Source organism: Bufo gargarizans, chromosome 5, assembly GCF_014858855.1.
Source record: "Bufo gargarizans isolate SCDJY-AF-19 chromosome 5, ASM1485885v1, whole genome shotgun sequence".
Lineage (NCBI taxonomy): Eukaryota > Metazoa > Chordata > Amphibia > Anura > Bufonidae > Bufo > Bufo gargarizans.
This window is the reverse complement of record NC_058084.1, coordinates 345,106,173-345,128,690: the sequence shown is the minus strand read 5'-3', so window position 1 is coordinate 345,128,690 and position 22,518 is coordinate 345,106,173. Positions and strand designations below refer to the sequence as shown.

The 22,518-nt window shown below is 43.7% G+C and overlaps 1 protein-coding gene across 2 annotated transcripts in view; it reads left to right on the top strand.

Moving 5' to 3' along the window:
• The window catches only part of CHN2 (chimerin 2), a 365,034-nt gene that overhangs the window by 283,767 nt on the left and 58,749 nt on the right, over positions 1-22,518 (top strand). For both annotated transcript variants that reach the window (XR_006389957.1, XM_044293227.1), the window contains exon 7: positions 1,669-1,746. Coding sequence is in view for 1 of the 2 variants with exons in the window: in XM_044293227.1 (XP_044149162.1) it covers positions 1,669-1,746 (78 nt within the window). In the remaining variant the exon portion in view is untranslated. The remainder of the gene's footprint in view (positions 1-1,668; positions 1,747-22,518) is intronic.

The window sequence follows — 22,518 nt, the reverse complement described above, 5'->3', positions numbered from 1 at the left end:
TGCAGAGGCCGGTTTGTAAGGGAGAATTCCAGCCCGTGGAACATCATTCAAAAAAGAAATTAAAAATGTATCACGCAGTATTTTTTTGCATGCAGTTGTATTGAAAAGAATAGTCCCAGCCCATTTCAATACATTTAGGAAAGCAATATCCTGGCTCTTGATGGACACCCTGGTGTGAGCCTAGCCTTTTTTTTGTGTGTGCATGAGAAATAATTAAAAGACATTAAAACATTAGTGTGAACATAACCTTTCAAAACTGAAAATGGAGCACATAGCAACTGATCACTGTGAGGTTTAGGGCCCTTTCACATCACCGTTATTCATTTCCGTTCTTCCGCTCTGTTATAGGAGCAGAAGAACGAAAATATCGGAAGTGCCGGATTCAGCACATAACTTACAGGAACGGAGCCTAACAGATCCCATTGACCGATTTTTCTTTGCAGAGAAAAAAGTCCTGCATGCAGGTCTTTTCTCTCCGCTATTCTTGACGAACTGAGCCTCCATGTGTTTCTCCGGATGTGAACATAACCCTATGGGACCACTGGATTCATGTTGGTTTAGTTTTAATCATTTATTTCTAAGCATTTACAGGGCACAGTCATTGTCACTGAGATTTTTGACCATTTCTAAAGGGGTTCTCCTCCTCATAGGCTTATATGCCATAAAAAGTCAGCGTAAAAGCACTTCATCTATTAGGCATCCAGGATGAGTAAACTATATGATATCTATCTGTCTAGATGAGATACTAATAGAGACGCATCATCAGTATTACTCATCCCCAATTTACTAGATTAAGCACATTGGTCACTTATGACCAGCTGAGGTTCATGCATATATTTAACGCCTCTTCCGTGAAAGGGTTAAAAAGATGTCGGCAAGGGGGCCCAGAAAGCTATTAGGAGAATCTGGGAGCCATAGATTAATAATGACGTGCCAGAGAGCCCTCTGCTAATCCTCCTCCGACTCCTGCAGGATTTACACTCACACAGGATATGAAGAGGGAGAGATTTTATCATTTCAAGATTAATCCATCAGCAGGATTTAGCATGGTTTAATCTATTGGTTTCCAGGTCTTTTTTGGGGGCATAGAGGAGCATCACGCATGAGATGTGCTCATTGCGGAGAAGTGATGCTCCTTATTGAAAAGAGTTGTGCAAGTGGCTGATAAATCTTCCTCCCTCCCATCCTCGGTGAACTTGTGGTTGGATGCTGCTGCTGAGGAGGGTCTTTTGTCTGCGTTCAGCGTGAGGGCTGCAGTTGTCTCAGGCACACGCCTGTCTTTGAGAAGTAAAACAAAGCGGTCAACTAGTTCTTGAAATGCAGAAGCTCCTTCCATCCCACAAGACAGCCCATTCAAGTCACATGTCGGAGGTCTCTGCAGAATGGGCTGCAGCTGCTTCCAATCTGCTGTGTAGCATCAGAAGCAGCTGGACCAACCTAGTGCCTGTCAGCCTCCAAGGCTCGGAGGAGGAAATGCAAAAAATCTGGGATTCTGACACTATGCTGTCTGAGGAGCTATGGTTGGAGAGTGAAAAGAACTACGCTGCTGTCCATAAGTCCAAAAAAGGCAGGAAGCACCAGGAGCTTCTGGCGCTGGCACTGGGGGTGAAAGTGGGGGGCAGGAGTGCATTATTGTGGCAGCCTCTGAAACTCTTTGCCTATTCGCAGATCACCTCGCTGGTCAGAAGAGCAGCCCTAACGCAAAATGACAACCATTTCAACTATGAGAAAGCACACAACTTCAAGGTAAGAGAGCCTCTTTTCATCTTCTCGCATTGTCTTGGAGGAGGCTTGGAGGCTATAAATGAACATTTCCTTGTAAGAACACAGTTTTGCTTCTTTACAGCTATTTCAAACAAGCTCAGGCGTAAGGCGAATCATTGCCTTTGTCTGAAATTCCTTGTTTAACCACAGTGGCCAACTTTCTTCCTTGCTAATGCATCTGACAGGAAGGAGATATTGGCAGCCAGCGAGACAACCACATTATGTTAACCCCCTAAGCTGCACTGGCAGCACAGACGGCAGAAGATACCATTGCTCTGCAGTCATTAAAGCAGTGCGGAAATGTGTATTTCAGTCTATCCTATGTTCTTCATATACATGTAGCAGAGCTGATGTTGTCACTTGGAAAAGTTCATCATGATACCACGCGGCAGTTTTAGATAGGACTACAGGTAAACGCCGTCATGTATCATGATGCTTAAACACTACATCTGTGGATAGTGGTTGTAAAGAAGCAGAATGCATAGGCCATCATGGAGTGCTCAAGATTGTTTTGCTATATATGGTTATACATTGGAGACATTTATATCAATGCTTGTAGAGGCTTGGAAATGTGGCAGACCCATTGAATATCTGACACACAAAATGGTATCTTGATGTGGCGGTCTGTCTCAGTAGTTACCGGGGTCCTCCACTAGTGCCACTTCCAGATGTGCAGATGAAGTCTTTGTATGTAGGACATGCACTTTTCAGGTATAGTAATACCCGTATGGAGAATAGTGGTATATCTGCACCACTGATGTGCAGACGTGTCCTACTCCAGAAGTGTTAATAGTGGAGAACCCCTTTAAGTGCTACATAAAAGGTTCACATATGAGTTTCCTATTACAACTGAGAGGTTTTGTTTATTGACCTTTGTATTAAATGAAAACCTGCAAACACTTTTTCATCCCCAAAACCGCCCCATAGCATTACACACGATGGTGATAGGTCTCTATAGATGTCCAAGCTGTTCCTTGCAGGGAAATATAAAGTTATGCTCAGGGGCGTAGATAAAGGCTCATGGGCCCTGATGCAAGAGTTTAGCTTGGGCCCCCCATCCCTCATTGCTTCGTGGCCAGGGGCAGGGAAGCACATTGCCTTCCTGCTGCCTGAGGCAAAAATTGAAACTGCACCCCTCACCATGCCAAAGGTCTTGACCTAACACGTTTCTTCCAGCCAGAGGTGTAACTTCCAGCATTTACCTTCTATAAAACAGGTGTCTTCTCATGTGGTACAAGGGTCTTTGGGGCCCCTCAGGCTCCTGGGCCTGGTAGCGACTGCTACCTCTGCACCACCTATAGCTACGCCCCTGGTTATGCTGTGTTCACATCTCCAGCATGGCAAATCCGGTAGAGGAACAGACTACAAGGGTTAATGTATCTGGCATAGCTGGACTCCACTGCACATTGGTGAATTCCCATTCACTATAATGAGATACAACGTGTATCCCGCAGGTTTCCTGGCATAAACGGTGTCTTTCTGCCAGGCAAAGCAGGCACTTATGCTGGAAACCCACTAAGATATTTGCCCTGCTGGAGGTGTGAATGTAGCCTTAGAAAGTAGTGTGCGCTACCAGTGAAGAGTCATGTGGGCAGTCCGTTACTCCTTGAGTTACTCCTTATTGCAAGCCAGCTGTAGTAGCATCTGGTGCATGGTCAGTGAAACAAGGTGTACTGGCCCCAACTGCAATGCGCATGCACCGGATGTTGCCTGAGCTGCCATGTAATGATGTACCCTAGGCTGTGGGACATTAACCTAGCCAGAAGTGCTGTGGATACATGACTCCAGGGGAGACCTGGACCTCCTACATGACTCTTCACAGAAGTGACATGTTTAGAAACCTTTTATCATTATGTACAGCGGTGTGGGGAAATTTAGGGGCCAAAAATGTGATGAAAGGTTCCTTTAAGAGGGGTGTTCCAATGACCAACACTAAACGCTAAATATTGTGGCTTGGACAAATAGTTCAAATGAAGCGCCTACAGCCCATTTGGCTTTCCACAGCACCACTCCTGATCAGCATGGTCTATAGACATGCCATTAACATTAGTCATCAGAAAACCCCTGATTCTGGCAAGCAGACCCTTCCCCCCTTTCCCATAGGAGTTTTAAACAAAAGTCTGTCACAGCGTTACCTATTACACTAATCACATTCATAAAGAACATGAGCCCCATAGTGATAATTGTACTACAGAAATGAACATGTAGCAGGGGACTTAGGGTTTTACAGTGAATGCGCTCCCTGACCTTTTTAGCTTCTTCGTCTTCTCTATTAAACATAGATCAATGATTTTATTATCCTGTATAGAGGGGTTTGTGCCTTTGTAAGTTGTTGTTTCGGACAGTATTATATTAGGACTTCCATGATTTATTTTATTGATTGACATTTGACTGACGGGATGTGCTATAGTCCAATATGGCAGCAGTGACACTCTTTATATTGAGAACAATAGCAGACAAATCGTATACATTATTGCCCTCCTCCCCCTTCTGGAAGCTGCGATCCCCTCTGAATAATTACTGGACCCTCACACACAGTTATTTTAGCCTCTGCTGAGTTAATCTACGTATGACTCAAATGGAATGGGCAACCCTGAAGAACGGTGGATTTGCAAATTGGAACGGTTGTTAAAGAGCACTTTTTATTACAGTGGAAAGTGTTTCAGTCGTAAAGAGCAACATAGTGCGGTTATGGCAAATACTGATGCTTGCCTTTAGGCTTTGTAATTGTACATATCCCAGGCAATGCAAAACTACTGTATTTGCATCAGTTACAAAGCAAAAAGCTTAACCCCATGTAATAATCAGGCTCTCTCTATTCTAGTAAATACAGTGCTGTGAAAAAGTATTTGCCCCTTTACAAATTTCTTTTGTTTGTGCACATTTGTCACATTTAAATGTTTCAGATTATCAAACTAATTTGAATATCAGACAAATATATATATATATATATATATATATATATATTGTGGCACAGTGACAGGTTTGGTCTGGTAAAACAGGTATTTTCCTCACAGCATGTGCTGCTAGGCTCTGATTTACAGCCAGGTGAGGTCAAATACCGGACCGGATTTTAAATGCTGGTCTAGGTTTTGGCAGCACCTGGCTGTCCTTAAATAGGCAGCTGGGCTCAGAAGCCATGTCTTTGTGTTGGGATCTGGGAGCCTTGTGTCTGGATGAAGGCTTGCTACCTGTTTGGCGTGAAAACAGGTTGGTGCTGCTATGGTCAAAGAATCTTTGAGGCAGAATTGCCACATGGCGTGAATTATCACTAACACCACAAGGTGACTTTTTGCTTGATTATGACTGTTTGCTTTGTTACTTGCCTCTTGCAACTTGATGTTGCCTCTATACTGCGTCCTCTAATCCTGTCTACCAGAGCAAGTCCCCACAATTGGTGGAGGATACGGGCAAGAGCAGTGAGGCTGGCATGAACGCCGATATTTTTGGTCTCTGCATTTTTCAGGCATGGTTGTATGTCGTACATTAAACCAGCTGTATTACAAACAGTGCCCCACAACAAAATGGAGGCTGTTGTGAAGACCCTAATGGAGACTAATCTGCAGCAGCGAGAGACAAACCTGCAGCAACGCGAGGCTTATAAGCAGCAGCAGGAGACCAACCAGTTGCTGCTACAACACGTGATGGCTTTGCAGACAGCAGGAGCAACCCCGAGGGTCCACGATGCCCGAAAAGCAGTCCGTGACGCGATTCCAAAGATGACCCCCGCAGACGACATAGAAACCTACCTGGCGATGTACGAAAAAGTGGCCATCAGGGAAAAGCTACCCTGTGACCAGTGTGCTGAGGTCGTCGCTCCATTCCTGGCATCCGATTCCCAGCGGGTGTATTTCGACTTGCCGGACGATCATGCGGCCGACAACCAAAAAGTAAAGGGTGAGATTTTGGCAAGACTGGGGGTGAATGTGTTGGTCTGGGCCCAGCGGGTACATCAGTGGGGGTTTAAGCCGGCTGAGCCTGCGAGGACCCAGTATTATGACTTACTCCACCTCTTGCAAAAGTGGCTACAGCCTGATGAGTCACCGGGTTTTCTGGATAGACTATTAGCTGATATGTTCTGGAGGGCTTTGCCATACCCTCTCCAGCACTGGATCGGTCAGGTGTGTCCTGGCAATGCCCTTGAGATGGTGGACCTGGTGGAACGCTATGAAGCTACTAGGAATCTAAAGGACGGTTCTATCGGGAGGGGGGTCGGCAAACCCCGGAAATATCCATCCCAGGCCCGAAGATTTGAGCCGATAAAACCCACCCAGGATGTACCCACGGCAGACCTGGCTCCGATAGTCTGCTGGCGGTGTCAGGAGCCTGGCCATGTAAGGGCTGACTGTCCCCATCTGTTTGAGCCCATGGACACTAACTATGGCTACCGTCAGTCGCTATATGCCAGGAGGCTGTGTGCAACAGGTACCCAAGAGTCTCTAGATCACTTGTGCCAGGTAAAAGTGGGAGACACTCCGGCAGAGGCTCTGCTGGATTCACGGAGTCTGGTGACCCTAGTAAGGGCTACCCTAGTGCGGTCCACTGAGTATACTGGTCGGAAAGTCGGGGGGATGTGCATCCACGGAGACTTAAAATACTACCCCACCGCACTGGTGTCTCTAACCACCGTGGCCGGTAGATGGACCCCCGAGGTGGCTGTCGCCACAAATCTACATTATGGACTGTTGCCTGCTATGAGAGTGACTGATACCCAGATACCCCCAATTATGATTTTATTTATTATGAAAAAAAAAGATATCCCAAACAACCGGGTCCTATGTGAAAAAATAATTTCCCTCCCATGAACTAACTGTTATTAACCACAGTTTTTGGAAAGCTGAGTTCACTTTCACTAGCCATACTGAGGCCTGATTACTGCCAGATCGGTGGAATCAAGAAATTACTTAAATAGAACCTGTCTGACAATATGAAGTAGGCTAAAAGATCTAAAAAAGCAACACATCATGCCCTAATCTGAAGAAATTCAAGAACAGATGAGAAAGAAAGTCATTGACATCTATCAGTCTGGATAAGGTTACAAATCCATTTCTACAGCTTTGGGACTCCAGTGAGAGCTATTATCCGCGAACGGAAGTAGCCAGACTACCAAGATGACTTCTAGGGCGCATCAACAACTCATCCAGGAGGTCATAAAAGAACCCAGAACAGCATCTAATGCACTGCAGGCCTCACATGCCTCAGTTAAGGTAAGTGTTCAATGTTTAACAATAAGAAAGAGACAAGGCAAAAATGGTATCCATGGGAAAGTTCCAAGGTGAAAACCACTGCTGACAAAAAAGAACACAAAAGAACATCTTGATAATCCCCAAGTCTTTTGGGAAAATATTTGGTGGACTGACGAGTCAAAAGTGTTTTTTTTTTAAGGTGTGCATCCTGTTACATCGCACATAAAACTAACACAGCATTTCAGAAAAGGAACATCATACCAACAGTCAAATGTGGTGGTGGTAGTGTGATGGTCTGGGGCTGCTCCAGAACCTGGACAACTTGCTGTAATCCTGAAGCAGAATGTCCAGCCATCACTTTGTGACATTAAGCTCAAGAGTACTTGGGTTCTGCAGTTAACAGTGATGTTAAGCACACCAGCAAGTCCACCTCGGAATGGCTGAAAAAACAAAATGAAGGTTTTAGAGTGGCCTAGTCAAAGTCCGGACTTAAAGCCGATTGAGGCACTGTGGCATGACCTTAAACAGGCCATTTATGTTCAAAAACCTTCCAATATGACTGAATTAAAACAATACTGCCAAGAAGAGTGGACCAAAATTCCTCCACAGAGATGTGAAAGACTCATTGCCACTTATCGCAAACACTTGATTACAGTTGTTGCCACCAAGGGTGACCCAACCAGTTTTTAGGTTTAGGGGGCAATTACTTATTCACATAGGGCCAGGTTGGTTTGGATAGCTTTTTTTTTTATGAAATCACTATTAAAAACTGAATTTTGTCTTTACTCGGGTTATCTTTGTCCAGTATTCAAATTTGCAAATCTGAAATATTTAAGTGTGACAAATGTGCAAAAAAACTAAAGAAATCTGTAAAGGATCAAATACTTTTTCACAGCACTGTAAGGGTATATAACAGTCAGAAACATAAAAGAGGATGACTAATGTACATTGCGTTCTGGATCCGCACTGTCTAGCATCCAAGGGAGATTTTCATGGACAAAGACAGCAGTTTATAGGTTGCTTTATACTGTGCATGTGCTGATTTGTATTTCTTTTCACTCCTTGGTGCTGTTTGGGAAATAACTGAATGTAGCCAGATGTGAGATATCTCAAAACCAGAGTACCATCCAAACAGAAAAGTGAAGACACTTGATAAATGTTAAAAAAACCTGAGGCCCCATCCAAGTTTTGTAATACAGATGGACTTGTCAGGAAAAGGGGTACAGGGGCTTCTGGTATGGCATCTGGTCCGAACGCCATATTTTGGAATGCAGTTACACTGATCCATCTCTTCCATTGTATCCCAGATATACACATATAAGTAGATAGATAGCTAGATAGATAGATAAACAGGCAGACAGATACGAGTAGATGATAGATAGACAGACAGACACAGATGAGATAGACACAGATAAGATAGACACAGATGAGATAGATAGATACAGATAAGATAGATAAATAGATAGATAGATACAGTTCGTGGGAACAGGTGCAATTCCTCCTGCAATTTCAGGCAAAAAAAAAATCCATGTACGATATCCAAAGACAAATCATGAGGCAGCACTCCAAATTAGGTGAAGGGTGTGTGGCCCAGTCAGGTGACCGCCCGCGTCTCTCCCTCTTTCCGTTGACGTTGCCGCGATACCTTTTGTAACGCACACGTGAGATGCGTGTGGACGTTCCGAAGTCACGTGATGCACGTCTTGGTGGGCGCAGTCCGACGCAGCGGTTTTGCTTTGACATCTGCACTGCCCAGCTGGGAACGCCATCCTTTCCACTGGAACCACCAATGGATGTAGTAGGTGTCTACGATTTCTTTGTACAATACAGCTGTTGCTGTCTTTGATTTGTAATGATTGCACCATGCTCAGGTGATGTCATTAACCATTCATGCACTGGGCACTTTACTTATATTTTTTTTATCCAACTTATCTGCATTATATGGTGATTTATGAGATATTCAATAAGAGATACTGTAATCATGTATTTTTTGAATCATGGAATTATCTTTATGAACGTATATACCGGTACACATAATTGTGTTTATTGGTTATTAATTATGCAATCATGTATTCTAATCACATTGTGGGTATTTAAGTCTGCACTTGACATCATCTTACTGCTTGACAAAGGCCTCATTGAGCTGGGCTGAAACATTGCGACTGGGGAATAAACAGGTCTAACACCCTTCACCTATTTGGAGTGCTGCCTCATCATTTGTCTTTAGATAGATAGATAGACAGATAGGAGATGATAAATACATAGAGTAGTACTGAAAATAAGGAGTCCAAATCACTATTTTTTATTTTGCTACTGGCCCCATTCCCCAACTGTCAGAGCTCAACGCTGCACTGAAATACATAGTCCGGACTGCTGTGCTGTTCTAACATAATGGAGAGGACTCCTGTGCGCATAAACAGAAGTCCAGATAATGTATTTCAGTGCAGCTCTGAGCGCTGACAGTGGGGCAATGGGGCCAGTAGCAAAATAAAAAAGAGTGATTTGGACTCCGTATCTGCAGTACTACTCATGTATTACCGCAGATAATAGTAAAAAATCGTGGTGACAGATTCCCTTTAAAGACTTTAAAAGGTGCACGGATGTACTGAAAGCTCCAGGTCCTCATCACTGGAAAAACTGATCGCCAGGACGGTGTGTCCTGTAGTAGAAAAACTAACTCTCGAACATGATCAAGATTTTAAGAAAGTTGATGACATGCTTTAGACAGAAATGTTCTTAGTTATAGCTAAAGAGATTAGTCTTCCTTCTGGAATAGTCACCCAAGGAGCCTTCACAAGACCTGGATGGCACCATCTTTTTGCTGTGCACATTTTACCGCAGTGCAGTTTTTGAAAAAAAGTTCTTTCAACTTGTTTCCGTCGCACTGTATTTTGCCAAGTTTTAAAAAGATGGTTCCATTTGGCTTATGTGACAGCACCCTAAGGGAGTATTCACTGTGGGCAGGGGAAATTGTGGAGCTCTACCATGATTCTGTGGCTGCCTGGCCACTTTGGTTCTCTGCTTGCTTGTCTGGTTTGTTATTACTTGAATTGCTCTTTTTATGGTGGAAGCAATCAGACAAAGAGCCTGCAGTAGTCATGACGATGGAAGTTGCCATGACTTCAGACTACTGCTTACCCCATGGGAATAGGGGGGCACCATTATTATACTTGGATGCTTTATATGTATTCTGCTATCAGCAGAACATAGACGGTGAGCCATGTTTGTGGCCCTATGTTCTCTGAATGCACTGTCCTGATGATGTGCTGATAACCACCACGACAGCTCTTCTTCTTTCTCCTCCAATTGACTTTTGTATCCTGTTGACATCACCAGGAATGGCAGCCGCGGGGAAATGGTTTTCTGCAGCTGCTTCTCTATATTAATAAATTCACTTGCACTAATTTACAGAGTCATTCTTGTAATAAGGGCTTATTTTGACTAAAAGAGTTGTCTCACTTCAGCAAATAGCATTTAATATGTAGAAGAAGTCAACACAAACCAATTACTAATGTATTGTTATTATCCATATTGTTTCCTTTGCTGACTGGATTCATTTTTCTATCACATTATACACTGCTCGTTAGGACCACCCTGCAATCCATCAGTGGTGGTCGTGCTTGTACACTATAGGAAACAATCCCGGCATCTCTGGTGGCTGGGACAGTGGAAACCACACATAAGCTAATGCTTTTTCCTATAGTGTGCAATCATGGCCACTGTTGCTGGTTTGCAGGGTGATCGTAACCATGGAAACGAGCAGTGTATAAAGTGATGTAAAAATTAATCCAGCCAGCAAAGGAGGCAATATGGATAATAACAATACATTAGTAAGTGACTTCTATTAACTTAATCTACATAATAAATGCTATTTGCTAAAGTGAGACAACCCCTTTAAGCATATTGTAGTTGAGTAGTTGAGCAGTCCCTTAGAAGAACATTTTGCAACGCTATATTAATGTTCTCCTCACAATTTGTACAGTCTGGCAAATAATACATATCAGTATATGGAGTAATGAAATCTTTACTGTCTATAGATGATATACACATTAAATGAGTTATCCAACCCCTATAATTTCCCCCCTAATTCCCAGGCCCCTCATACGGGTTATACTTACCCCACTCTCCGACACCTGCGTCGCTCCTTATCCCCGCATGGCCGCCGCCGAATTTGCCTGTCGCATGACTCAAAACAGCCAATAGCAGGCCGCAACGGACACAAGCCTCCCTAGTGTCACCCCTCGCGGCGTGCTATTGGCTGATTCCGTTTACCGAATGTTTTGATCCGCGCGTCGGGGAGATGCAGTGGCGGCCATGTAGGGATAAGAAGCGATGTGGGTGCTGGGTAGCAGGGTAAGTATAATCTATATGAGGGGCCCAGACATTAGGAGGGGGGGGGGCATTATAGAGTTTGGATAAACTCTTTAAGGTAAAGTTTTTCTTTGAGAATGTTCTTAATGTATAAATTGCAATTCTCTAACACAAGGTCAGGAACACCTTCTTTAGCTGCATCACTTCAGAGACTAAGGACTATAACACACACTCATCAACTTTTCACCCCTTTTCTTGATGTGTCACCCGCCCTCCAGGAGGTCTCCCCTTTTTCTGGGAGCCTCCCAGACATTCCAGGTGAGCAGGCTATAACATGCTGATGTGTAGGAATGAGGTGAAATCCAAAACCCTAAGGCCTCTTGCACATGAACGTGTGCTGCCCGTTGCTGCAGATTGCTACCCCATTCACTTGAATGGGGTCCTCGATCCGTCCGTTCCTCAAAAAGATAGGTTTTATCTTTTTGCATTACGGAAGCACGGAACGGAACCCCACGAAAGCACTCTGTAGTGCTTCCGTTCTGTGGTTCCGTTCCGCACCGTATTTCCGGACTTGCGGACCCTTTCAAGTGAATGGGTCCGCATCCGTGATGCGGAATGCACACGAACGGTTTCCTGTGTATTGCGGACCCGCTGTATGCAATACGGCCACGGGGGACACACGGTCGTGTGCAAGAGGCCTAAGATTAGTCACGATTTGTGAAGATTTCTGAAGCTTGTAGTCTAGTAATGAGTATTGTGGGGATTCGCTCTGTTAGGCAGGGAAGTGGACGCAGAACAGAGGCAAAAGAAACAGTTTGTAAAACAAAACTTCAGTGTTTATTCTCACAGGAGGAAAAAACAAAGCAACATTTTTCAGTCTTAGTGTTCGTTCACACAAAGGAAGGTCCAAAGAACAAAACAGTCACCTTGTTAGCAGTTTTTTTCAGCGGTCCACAACAGGCTTTAGCGGGCCTGTTTCCTCGCATGCGGCTCTCAGCCCTCTAGCATGGCACCATGCCTCAGATCCCAAAACAAAGACCTCGATTCTGATCCCAGATGCCTATTTAAAGGACAGCCAGGTGCTGCCAAAACACGGACCAGCACTTAAACTCCTGTCCGGTATTTGATCTCACCTGGCTGGAAATCAGCCCAGCCGCCCATGTTGGGAGGAAAATACCTGCCTTCCCAAACAAAACCCATTGCTATGTCACATACCCCCTCCATTGTTCAACCCTGGGGGTGAACACACGCCAGAAAGTGTACCCGGGACAGGGCATCCGCGTTTCCCTGTAACCGGCCTGCCCTGTGTTCTACTGTAAACTTAAAGTTTTGCAAGGACAAGAACCATCTGGTGACCCGAGCATTCCTCTCTTTGGCCTGGCTCATCTACTTGAGAGGGGAGTGGTTGGTCACCAGACGTAACTTTCTCCCCAACAGATAATAGCGGAGAGACTCGAGTGCCCACTTGATGGCCAGGCACTCTCTCTCCACTATACTGTACCGGGTCTCGGCTGGAGTGAGCTTACGGCTGAGGAAGACAATGGGATGCTCCTCCCCGTTGACTTTCTGAGACAGTACAGCACCAAGGCCTACTTCGGAGGCATCGGTCTGTACTATAAACTCCCTTTTGAAGTAGGGCGTCACCAAAAAAGGGGACCCACACAGGGCCGACTTCAAAGCGGAGAAAGCCTCTTCCGCCTGGTCATTTCAGCAGACAATCACGGACTTCCGTCCCTTCAAGAGCCCGGTCAATGGAGCTGCTAAAGTGGCAAAATGGGAAACGAACCTCATATAATAGCCTTCCATTCCCAAGAATGACTTTACTTGCCTAGAGGTGACAGGTCGGGGCCAATTCCTTATCGCCTCTGTTTTGTTTACTAGGGGTTTGATGACTCCGCGCCCAATGACATACCCTAGGTATTTGTTCTCCTCTAACCCTGTCGCACATTTTTTGGGGTTAGATGTTAGACCAGCCTTTCGAAGGGAGTCCACTACGGCCTGTACTTTGGGCAGGTGACTTTCCCAGTCGGTACTGTGACTGACAATATCATCCAGGTAAGCCGAGGCGTACCCCCAATGTGGACGAAGCACAATGTCCATTAGACGTTGAAAAGTGGCAGGGACGCCATGCAGACCGAAGGGTAACACTTTATGACCCCCCCGTGTCGGCGAACGCCGCAAACCGCAGGTCAATTCAGACCTGAGGTTTGCGGCTTTTACCTTATGCGGCGGGCGGCGGTGCCATCGGGTCCCCATGCAGCTGTAGGGGGGACCCAATGGCATTGAAGGCAGCGCAATACCTTCCTTAGGCATCAGCGCTGCCTTCCGGTGACGAGCCTGTGAGATCCAGCCCCCTGGATCTCACAGGCCGGAAGCTGTATGAGTAATACACACAGTATTACTCATACATCCAATGCATTCCAATACAGAAGTATTGGAATGCATTGTAAAAGGGATCAGACCCCCAAAAGTTGATATCCCAAAGTGGGACAAAAAATTAAGTTAAAAAAAAGTTGAAAAAATTTAGTTTGCCCCCAAAAAATTAAAAGTTTCAAGTAAAAATAAACAAAAACAATTTTCCCCAAATAAAGTTAAAAAAATTGCTAAAAAATAGGAAAAAAAATAAAGTAGACATATTGGGTATCGCCACGTCCGTATCAACCGGATCTTCAAACATATCACATGATCTAACCCCTCAGATAAACACCGTAAAAAAAAATAAAAAAATGTGCTAAATAAACAATTTTTTTGTCACCTTACATCACAAAAAATACTACAGTAAGCAATCAAAAAGGCGTATGCCCACCAAAATAGTACCAATCTAACTGTCACCTCATCCTGCAAAAAAATCGCCCAAAAAATAAACAGACACTAAAACATTATTTTTTTTGTTTTAAAAAAGCTGTTATTGTGTAAAACTTAAGTAAATAAAAAAAAGTATGCATATTATGTATCGCCACATCCGTATCGACCGGCTCTATAAAAATATGACATGACCTAACCCCTCAGGTGAACAGCGTAAATTTTTTTTAAATTAAAACAGTGTAAAAAAAGCCATTTTTTGTCGTTTTACATCACAAAAAGTGTAATAGCAAGCGATCAAAAAGTCATATGCACCCCAAAATAGTGCCAATCAAACTGTCATCTCATCCCGCAAAAAATGAGACGCTACCTAAGATAATCCGCCAAAAACTGAAAAAACTATGGCTCTCAGACTATGTAGACACTAAAACATGATTTATTCATTTTTTCAAAAATGATATTATTGTGTAAAACTTAAATAAAAAAAGTATACATATTATGTATCGCTGAACACCGTATAAAAATAAAAATAAAAACCTTGTAAAAAAAAGCCATTTTTTGTCATCTTAAATCACAAAAAGTGTAATAGCAAGCGATCCAAATGTCATATGCACCCCAAAATAGTGCTAATCAAACCGTTATCTCATCCTGCAAAAAATTAGACCCTACGTAAGATAATCGCCCAAAAACTGAAAAACTATGGCTCTCAGTCTATGGAAACACTAAAACATTATTATTTTTGTTTCAAAAATGAAATCATTATGTAAAACTTACATAAATAAAAAAATTGTATACATATTAGGTAGGGATCGACCGATATTGATTTTTTAGGGCCGATACCGATAATTTGTGAACTTTCAGGCCGATAGCCGATAATTTATACCGATATTCTGGGAATTTTTATTTTTGAAAAAAAATAAAAAATTCCCACAAATCTGCTGAAAATTAATGTTTATTGTTAATGTGTAGTTTTTCTTTTTTGTAAATCTTTCTTTTTCATTTATACTTAATATTTTGGTGTTTTATTTTTGTAACTTTTTTTTTTTTTTTTACTAACTTTTAGCCCCCTTAGGGACTAGAACCTTTGTCCTTTTCACCCTGATAGAGCTCTATCAGGGTGAATAGGATCTCACACTGTCCCTGCTGCTCTGTGCTTTGTGCACACAGCAGCATAGAGCTTACTATGACAGCCAGGGCTTCAATGGCGTCCTGGCTGCCATGGTAACCGATCGGAGCCCCAGCATTACACTGCTGGGGCTCCGATCGGAGGAGGAGGGGAGAGGGGATCCTGTGGAGGGGCGCACTGCGCCACCAATGCTTAAAGGGACTCTGTCACCACTTTCTAACCCCCACTTTTAAAACTATTGTTCTGTCCATGGAGCCCCTGTGATTACTAAGGTGTTCTTATAAGCGAAATCTGCTGGCTCGTTTTGATAAAAAAAAACTTTTATCTAACCTGTCAGTCATGTAGATAAGGTGCCCAGGGTGTTTCTCCTGGTCTGAACATGCCGCCCGCCGCCGCCGTTGGTGCCCAGCTCCTCCTCTGCTCTGAATTAGCGCCGCCTGAATGTCAAGAAATACGCCTCCGGCTCTCCCTCAGTCCCCCCTCCTTCTTTTCTAAGATCCCGCGCGTGCGCACAGGCCTGTGCCTGATGCGCCCGTGCGGACTTTTAGATTCAGCCTCATTGAGCGAAGTGCGCATGCGCGCGCACTTCGCTCAACCTCGTCATAAGACGAACACTGCCGCCACCCAGTCAGAGCCTGCCAACAGCTGTCCGGAGCCGCACGTCTGCCCACGTCTGTGCGCACGCGCGGGATCTTAGAAAAGAAGGAGGGGGGACTGAGGGAGAGCCGGAGGCGTATTTCTTGACATTCAGGCGGCGCTAATTCAGAGCAGAGGAGGAGCTGGGCACCAACGGCGGCGGCGGCGGGCGGCATGTTCAGACCAGGAGAAACGCCCTGGGCACCTTATCTACATGACTGACAGGTTAGATAAAAGTTTTTTTTTATCAAAACGAGCCAGCAGATTTCGCTTATAAGAACACCTTAGTAATCACAGGGGCTCCATGGACAGAACTATAGTTTTAAAAGTGGGGGTTAGAAAGTGGTGACAGAGTCCCTTTAATACTGGGGGGGCTTGGGGGGGAGGCGCACTGCGCCGCCAATGCTTAATACTGGGGGGGAGGGGGGGTGCACTGCGCCACCAATGTCTAATACTGGGGTTGGGGGGGGGGGGCGCACTGCACCACCAATGAAGATTAAAGGGGTTGTCCAAATTATATTTCTTGATGACCCGGCACCCCCTCCGATCAGCTGTTTGAAGAGGAGACTCGCACAGTGTCAGCGCTGCCTCCTCTTCACTGTTTACCTTCTAGCCGTTGCATCTGCAGTGGTGAGCAGGTGTAATTACACCCAAGCCTTCCTATTGAAATGAATGGGACGGCTTGGGTGTAATTACACCTGCTCACCACTGCAGATGCAACGGCTAGAAGGTAAACAGTGAAGAGGAGGCAGCGCTGACACCGTGCGAGTCTCCTCTTCAAACAGCTAATCGGAGGGGGTGCCGGGAGTCGGACCCCCGCAGATCTGATATTGATGACCTATCCTGGGGATAGGTCATCAATAAATATAACTTGGACAACCCCTCTCTCTTTCATTCATATACAGGAGGCGGGAGCTGGCTGCAGAATCACATAGCCGGCTCCCGACCTCTATGAGCAGTAGCTGCGATCCGCGGCACCTGAGGGGTTAACTACCGCAGATCGCAGCTACAGCTTCCTGTATATGAATAAATGAGAGATTAAGCTTCATTGGTGGCGCAGTGGCCATAGCTCCTCCCCTCCTCTTGTCCCCTGTCCTTTCATTGGCGGCAGCAGCAGCAGCAGCACAGGGGGAGGAGACACTGCTCCTTCTCCCCTGTGCTGCTAAGGGGAACAGTAGAGCGCTGTCAGCAGCGCGATCTGTGTTCCCCCTACGCTATCGGAATATCGGCAAAATAAATGCAGATACCGATAGCGTTCAAAATCCTGAATATCGGCCGATAATATCGGTAAATCCGATAATCGGTCGATCCCTAATATTAGGTATCACCGCATCAGTGACAACCTGCTCTATAAAAATACCGCATGATCTAACCTGTCAGATGAATGTTGTAAATAACAAACAAAAAAAACGTTGTCAAAACAGCTATTTCTTTTTACCTTGCCTCACAAAAAGTGTAATATAAAGCAACCAAAAATCATATATACCTTAAACTAGTACCAACAAAACTGCCACCCTATCCCGTAGTTTCTAAAATGGGTTCACTTTTTTGGAGTTTCTACTCTAGGGGTGCATCAGGGGGCTTCAAATGGGACATGGTGTCAAAAAAACCAGTCCAGCAAAATCTGCCTTCCAAAAACCGTATGGCATTCCTTTCCTTCTGCGCCCTGCCGTGTGCCCGTACAGCAGTTTACGACCACATATGGGGTGTTTCTGTAAACTACAGAATCAGGGCCATAAATATTGAGTTTTGTTTGGCTGTTAACCCTTGCTTTGTAACTGGAAAAAAAATATTAAAATAGAAAATCTGCCAAAAAAGTGAAAATTTGAAATTGTATCTCTATTTTCCATTAATTCTTGTGGAACACCTGAAGGGTTAACGACGTTTGTAAAATCAGTTTTGAATACCTTGAGGGGTGTAGTTTCTTAGATGGGGTCACTTTTATGGAGTTTCTACTCTAGGGGTGCATCAGGGGGGCTTCAAATGGGACATGGTGTCAAAAAAAACAGTCCAGCAAAATCTGCCTTCCAAAAACTGTATGGCATTCCTTTCCTTCTGCGCCCTGCCGTGTGCCCGTACAGAAGTTTACGACCATATATGGGGTGTTTCTGTAAACTACAGAATCAGGGCCATAAATATTGAGTTTTGTTTGGCTGTTAACCCTTGTTTTGTAACTGGAAAAAAAATATTAAAATGGAAAATCTGCCAAAAAAGTGAAATTTTGAAATTGTATCTCTAAATTTCCATTAATTCTTGTGGAACACCTAAAGGGTTAACTACGTTTGTAAAATCAGTTTTGAATACCTTGAGGAGTGTAGTTTATAGAATGGGGTCGATTTTGGGTGGTTTCTATTATGTAAGCCTCACAAAGGGACTTCAGACCTGAACTGGTCCTTAAAAAGTTGGTTTTTAAAAATTTCAAGATTTACTTCTAAGCCTTGTAACGTCCCCCAAAAATAAAATGTCATTCCCAAAATGATCCTAACATGAAGTAGACATATGGGAAATGTAAAGTAATAACTAATTTTGTAGGTATTAATGTGTAATATAGAAGTAGAGAAATTGAAACTTTTTCTATTTTTTGGCAAATTTGGTATTTTTTTATAAATAAAAATGAATTTTTTTACTCTATTTTACCAGTGTCATGAAGTACAATATGTGACGAAAAAACTGTCTCAGAATGGCCTGGATAAGTCAAAGCGTTTTAAAGTTATCACCACTTAAAGTGACACTGGTCAGATTTGCAAAAAATGGCCTGGTCCTTAAGGTGAAATAAGGCTGTGTCCTTAAGGAGTTAAAGGACAGCCAGGTGCTGCCAAAACCCGGACCAGCACTTAAACTCCCGTCCGGTATTGGAGCTCACCTGGCTGGAAATCAGCCTAGCCGCCCATATTGGGAGGAAAATACCTGCCTTCCTAAACAAAACCCCTTGCTATGTCACAGTATGGATCTAGAGATGAGTGGGCTGATTCTAAAGTAATCGAATTCATTACGAATTTCACAAAAGATGTGGATTCTAGCAAATCTGAAACTTTTGTGATTCGTTTTGGATAAATCGCTCAAAATGGAGGCCACCATTTTACAGGGCAGAAGACATAGGAGAAGGTATCTTGCCACCAAAAAGGGATAAGTTTTGGACATCACTAATCCTGTCCTGACGTTAAAGAACGTGAAAGGGGTCGGATACAGGCATAGGAGGCCACAAAGTTTTATACATAACTTTTGAGGGCAATTGGGACACTTTCCATTTGGGTCAACTTTATTTGTAATCGAATTTGACAATCGATTTGTGTGAATTGTACCTTGGATTGAATTTCAAGAAACCAGTTTATCTCTAGATTGAAAATGTCACAGGTTTGTTTCTGATTCATATGGTGTTGTACAGAGCAAAGTGGTTGCAGCTCCAAGGTCTGAAACCACAGGGACCCTTGAGCTCCCGTTCAGCCTCTATGCTTACTGCTTTGTCATGTGACTGAGCCTTAAAGAGGTTGTCCGATGAAAAAAAATTCTACAGTTTTCAAATCAACTTGAATCTGAATAATTTTGTAATTGCATATAATTAAAAAGTAAGAAGAGCTACTGAGTTATTCAATGAAATCTATCTGTATAGCGCCACCTGCTGTTTGATTTTTTTCTAATTTCTCTGTCCTGCTCACTGAGATGCTCAGTTCAACTGCCTCCAGCTGCAGCAGAAAGGACACCTCTCCTAGATTGCCAGCTTGAAATAAACCTAGCAGAACAATTGGAGCAATGAATGGGGAGATATCTGCATCCTTGTGAGGGCTGGTCCTAGGTTTGTTAGAAAGGGGTTGTCATGTACTAAACTGTATATGTAATTTTTTACATTACTTATGGAGTAACCCCTTTAATGGCAAAGAATGAAGTTGGCTAAGGGTACTTTCACACTAGTGTTATTCTTTTCCGGCATAGAGTTCTGTCAAAAGGGCTCTATGCCAGAAAAGAACTGATCAGGCATATCCCAATGCATTCTGAATGGATAGAAATCTGTTCAGTTTGGATCAGTATGCCTTCCGTTCAGTCACTGTCAGGCGTTTTGGCCGGACATAATACCGCAGCAGGCTGCGGTATTATGTCCGTCCAAAATGCCTGATCAGTCGCCGGAATGCCGGATCCGGCATTAATTCCCATTGACTTGCATTAGTGCCCATTGACTTGCATTAATTCGCATTGACTTGTGCAGACCGGGAAAACTGTGAAAAAGACTGCAAGACGGATCCGTCCATCCGCATGACAAGCGGAGAGACGGATCCGTTCTTGCAATGCATTTGTAGAAGGATCCGCACCCGGATCCGTCTACAAATGCTGTCAGTTGTCACACTAATCGGCGGATCCGGCAGGCAGCTCTGACGACGGAACTGCCTTCCGGATCAAACTAATGCTAGTGGGAAAGTACCCTAACAAGAGTGACAATATTGCAACTGGTAATTTTGTCTTAGTAAGAATTTCAGTTTTTCTAAAATGTTAATGGGAATTCTCTGGATAATAAGGGATGTTTGTGCACACCCTGCTGTCATAAACGTCCTGTATCGAGGGGCCCAGTGATGTCTCAGACACATTGTCTATTGTACGGAGAAATAATGCACTGAGATTTACTGTCTCTTAGGAAGCTCTCAGTACACGTTTGAATAGCTATTCATCTATTATAAGGGAAACATTTGTCCATAAGGCTCTTGTTACAGTTTTTCTGAAAATAAACATACAGTACAGACTGGTGAAGGCAACGCAGCCTCTACATTCCAGACAGCGCAGATGGTCAAGAGCTGAGGCGGTGGGCTGGGGTGGGGGATAGTGGACAGAAGCAGATAGACTCTGGTGTGGGGGTAATCATCCTAACAGACTTCCATTTAAATGTCAGTGCATTATGTTTCTATTGTTGACTATACTGAAGAGCAGTTTCCCTCAATCGCATTACTCATTATCTTGCCCTGGCCAGAAGTCTGACCACAGATATCCACCAAATATTAACATGGGGCAGTATTTCTTATCTGGTTTAGACAGCACCTTCCCATATTTAGAGTTCTGACGTATTAGTCCCCATGATCAGCTCTTATCTTTGAGGGAAATTCTTGAGAACAAAGCATTAGACATCAGCTCACTCAAATCAATGAACTTCTATTGATTTCCATCAAGACACTGGAGTATTTCCTTTTTATCGTTGTACACTAAGAGACCCACACATGCCTGTAAGAGACAACCCTTTTAGTCACCCATAATGCCCTACTTATATAGGTATACTAAATACGTATATGTATGTCACTGATGACATAAACAGTTGAGTAGACTGCCACATTAAAGGTATGGCCACATCAGGTTTCCTGGTGCAATTTTAGAAGCCAAAACCAGGAGAGGGTCATAAAATTTGAGAAAGTATAAAGGACACATACTGTTTCTCCTTATTTTGGAATTCACTCGTGGTTTATGGTTCCAAAACTACATCAGAAAACCTGAACATGTGGCCGTACCGTCAGGGTATGCTCACACGTGGCGGATAAGCTGCAGATTTTCTGCCAAGAACAACTGTAGTGGAAATTGTCCTGAAGTGGATTTGAAATCTGCAGCATTTTAATTTATCCTGTGGATTTCCACTGCAAATTTTATCTTTACAATGCATAGAGTAAAACCCGCCTCAGAACTCAAAATCTGTGACAGATCCACATTTAACATGTGAATTTTGCTGCAAATCTCGATATTCTACACGGGAAAATCAAGCAAATAGCTGTGGTATACACATAGTAGATTTTTTTTACATATTCCTGCTTAAAGTGGTTGTCTCACCTCAGACATTGGCGGCATATCACTAGGATATTCCCCCAGTGTCTGATAGGTGCGGGTCCCACCTGTACCTGCACCTGTCTTTAGAACGGAGCCCACAAAGTGAAGGAGGGTGCACTGCACATGCGTGGATGCCCTCCATTTATTCCTTTGGGAGAGCCAAAAATAGCCAAGTGCTGTCTCAGCTATTTCTGTCAGCCCCATAGAAGTGAATAAAGCAGTGGACATGCTTGCGCGGTGCGTCTCCTATTGAACTTGATGGGCCTGCAAAAAATAGCTAAGCACACTGCTCAGCTATTTTCGGCGCTCCCGTAGAAATGAATGGAGGGCGGCGCGCGGCCGTGGGTCCTAGTGTCCAGATTGTCTTCCATAAGTGGTTACAGACTATTCAGAGAATTGTGACCTAATATTCCACCTGGCCTCCTTGAGGGGCTTTGGGTTGGAAGTTATTCCTTAGACCTTGAACGTAATTCTAACTCAGTACCAACCCAGTGAGTCCATCCACCACTTTCCAAATATCCTAATGCTTGAACTATATATTGCCATGGTTCATTTTAGTTTACCTATAGACATAAGTTCCCATGTGGGAAACCCTTGAGGCTTCAAAATAATTATCCCAACAGTAATTTTTGGTTACTCTTCATGAGTACAACACAGAAGACAACCAGTATTTAACCGAATTGAGGTTTTGGAATATAAATTTACTTCAGAAATCTGAACAGTCAGAATTAGTGATTGTAGCTGAAAAGTTTCTGAATGTTTCATTACTTCTATTATTATTTTTGTGAGCCCTTTTACATTTACTTTGTACATGATAAAAATTTCAGTAACTAAGAAAGCAACAGCCAGACACGCACAGCAGAGGACCCTATGTAAGAAAATTATACAAGATCTTCAATA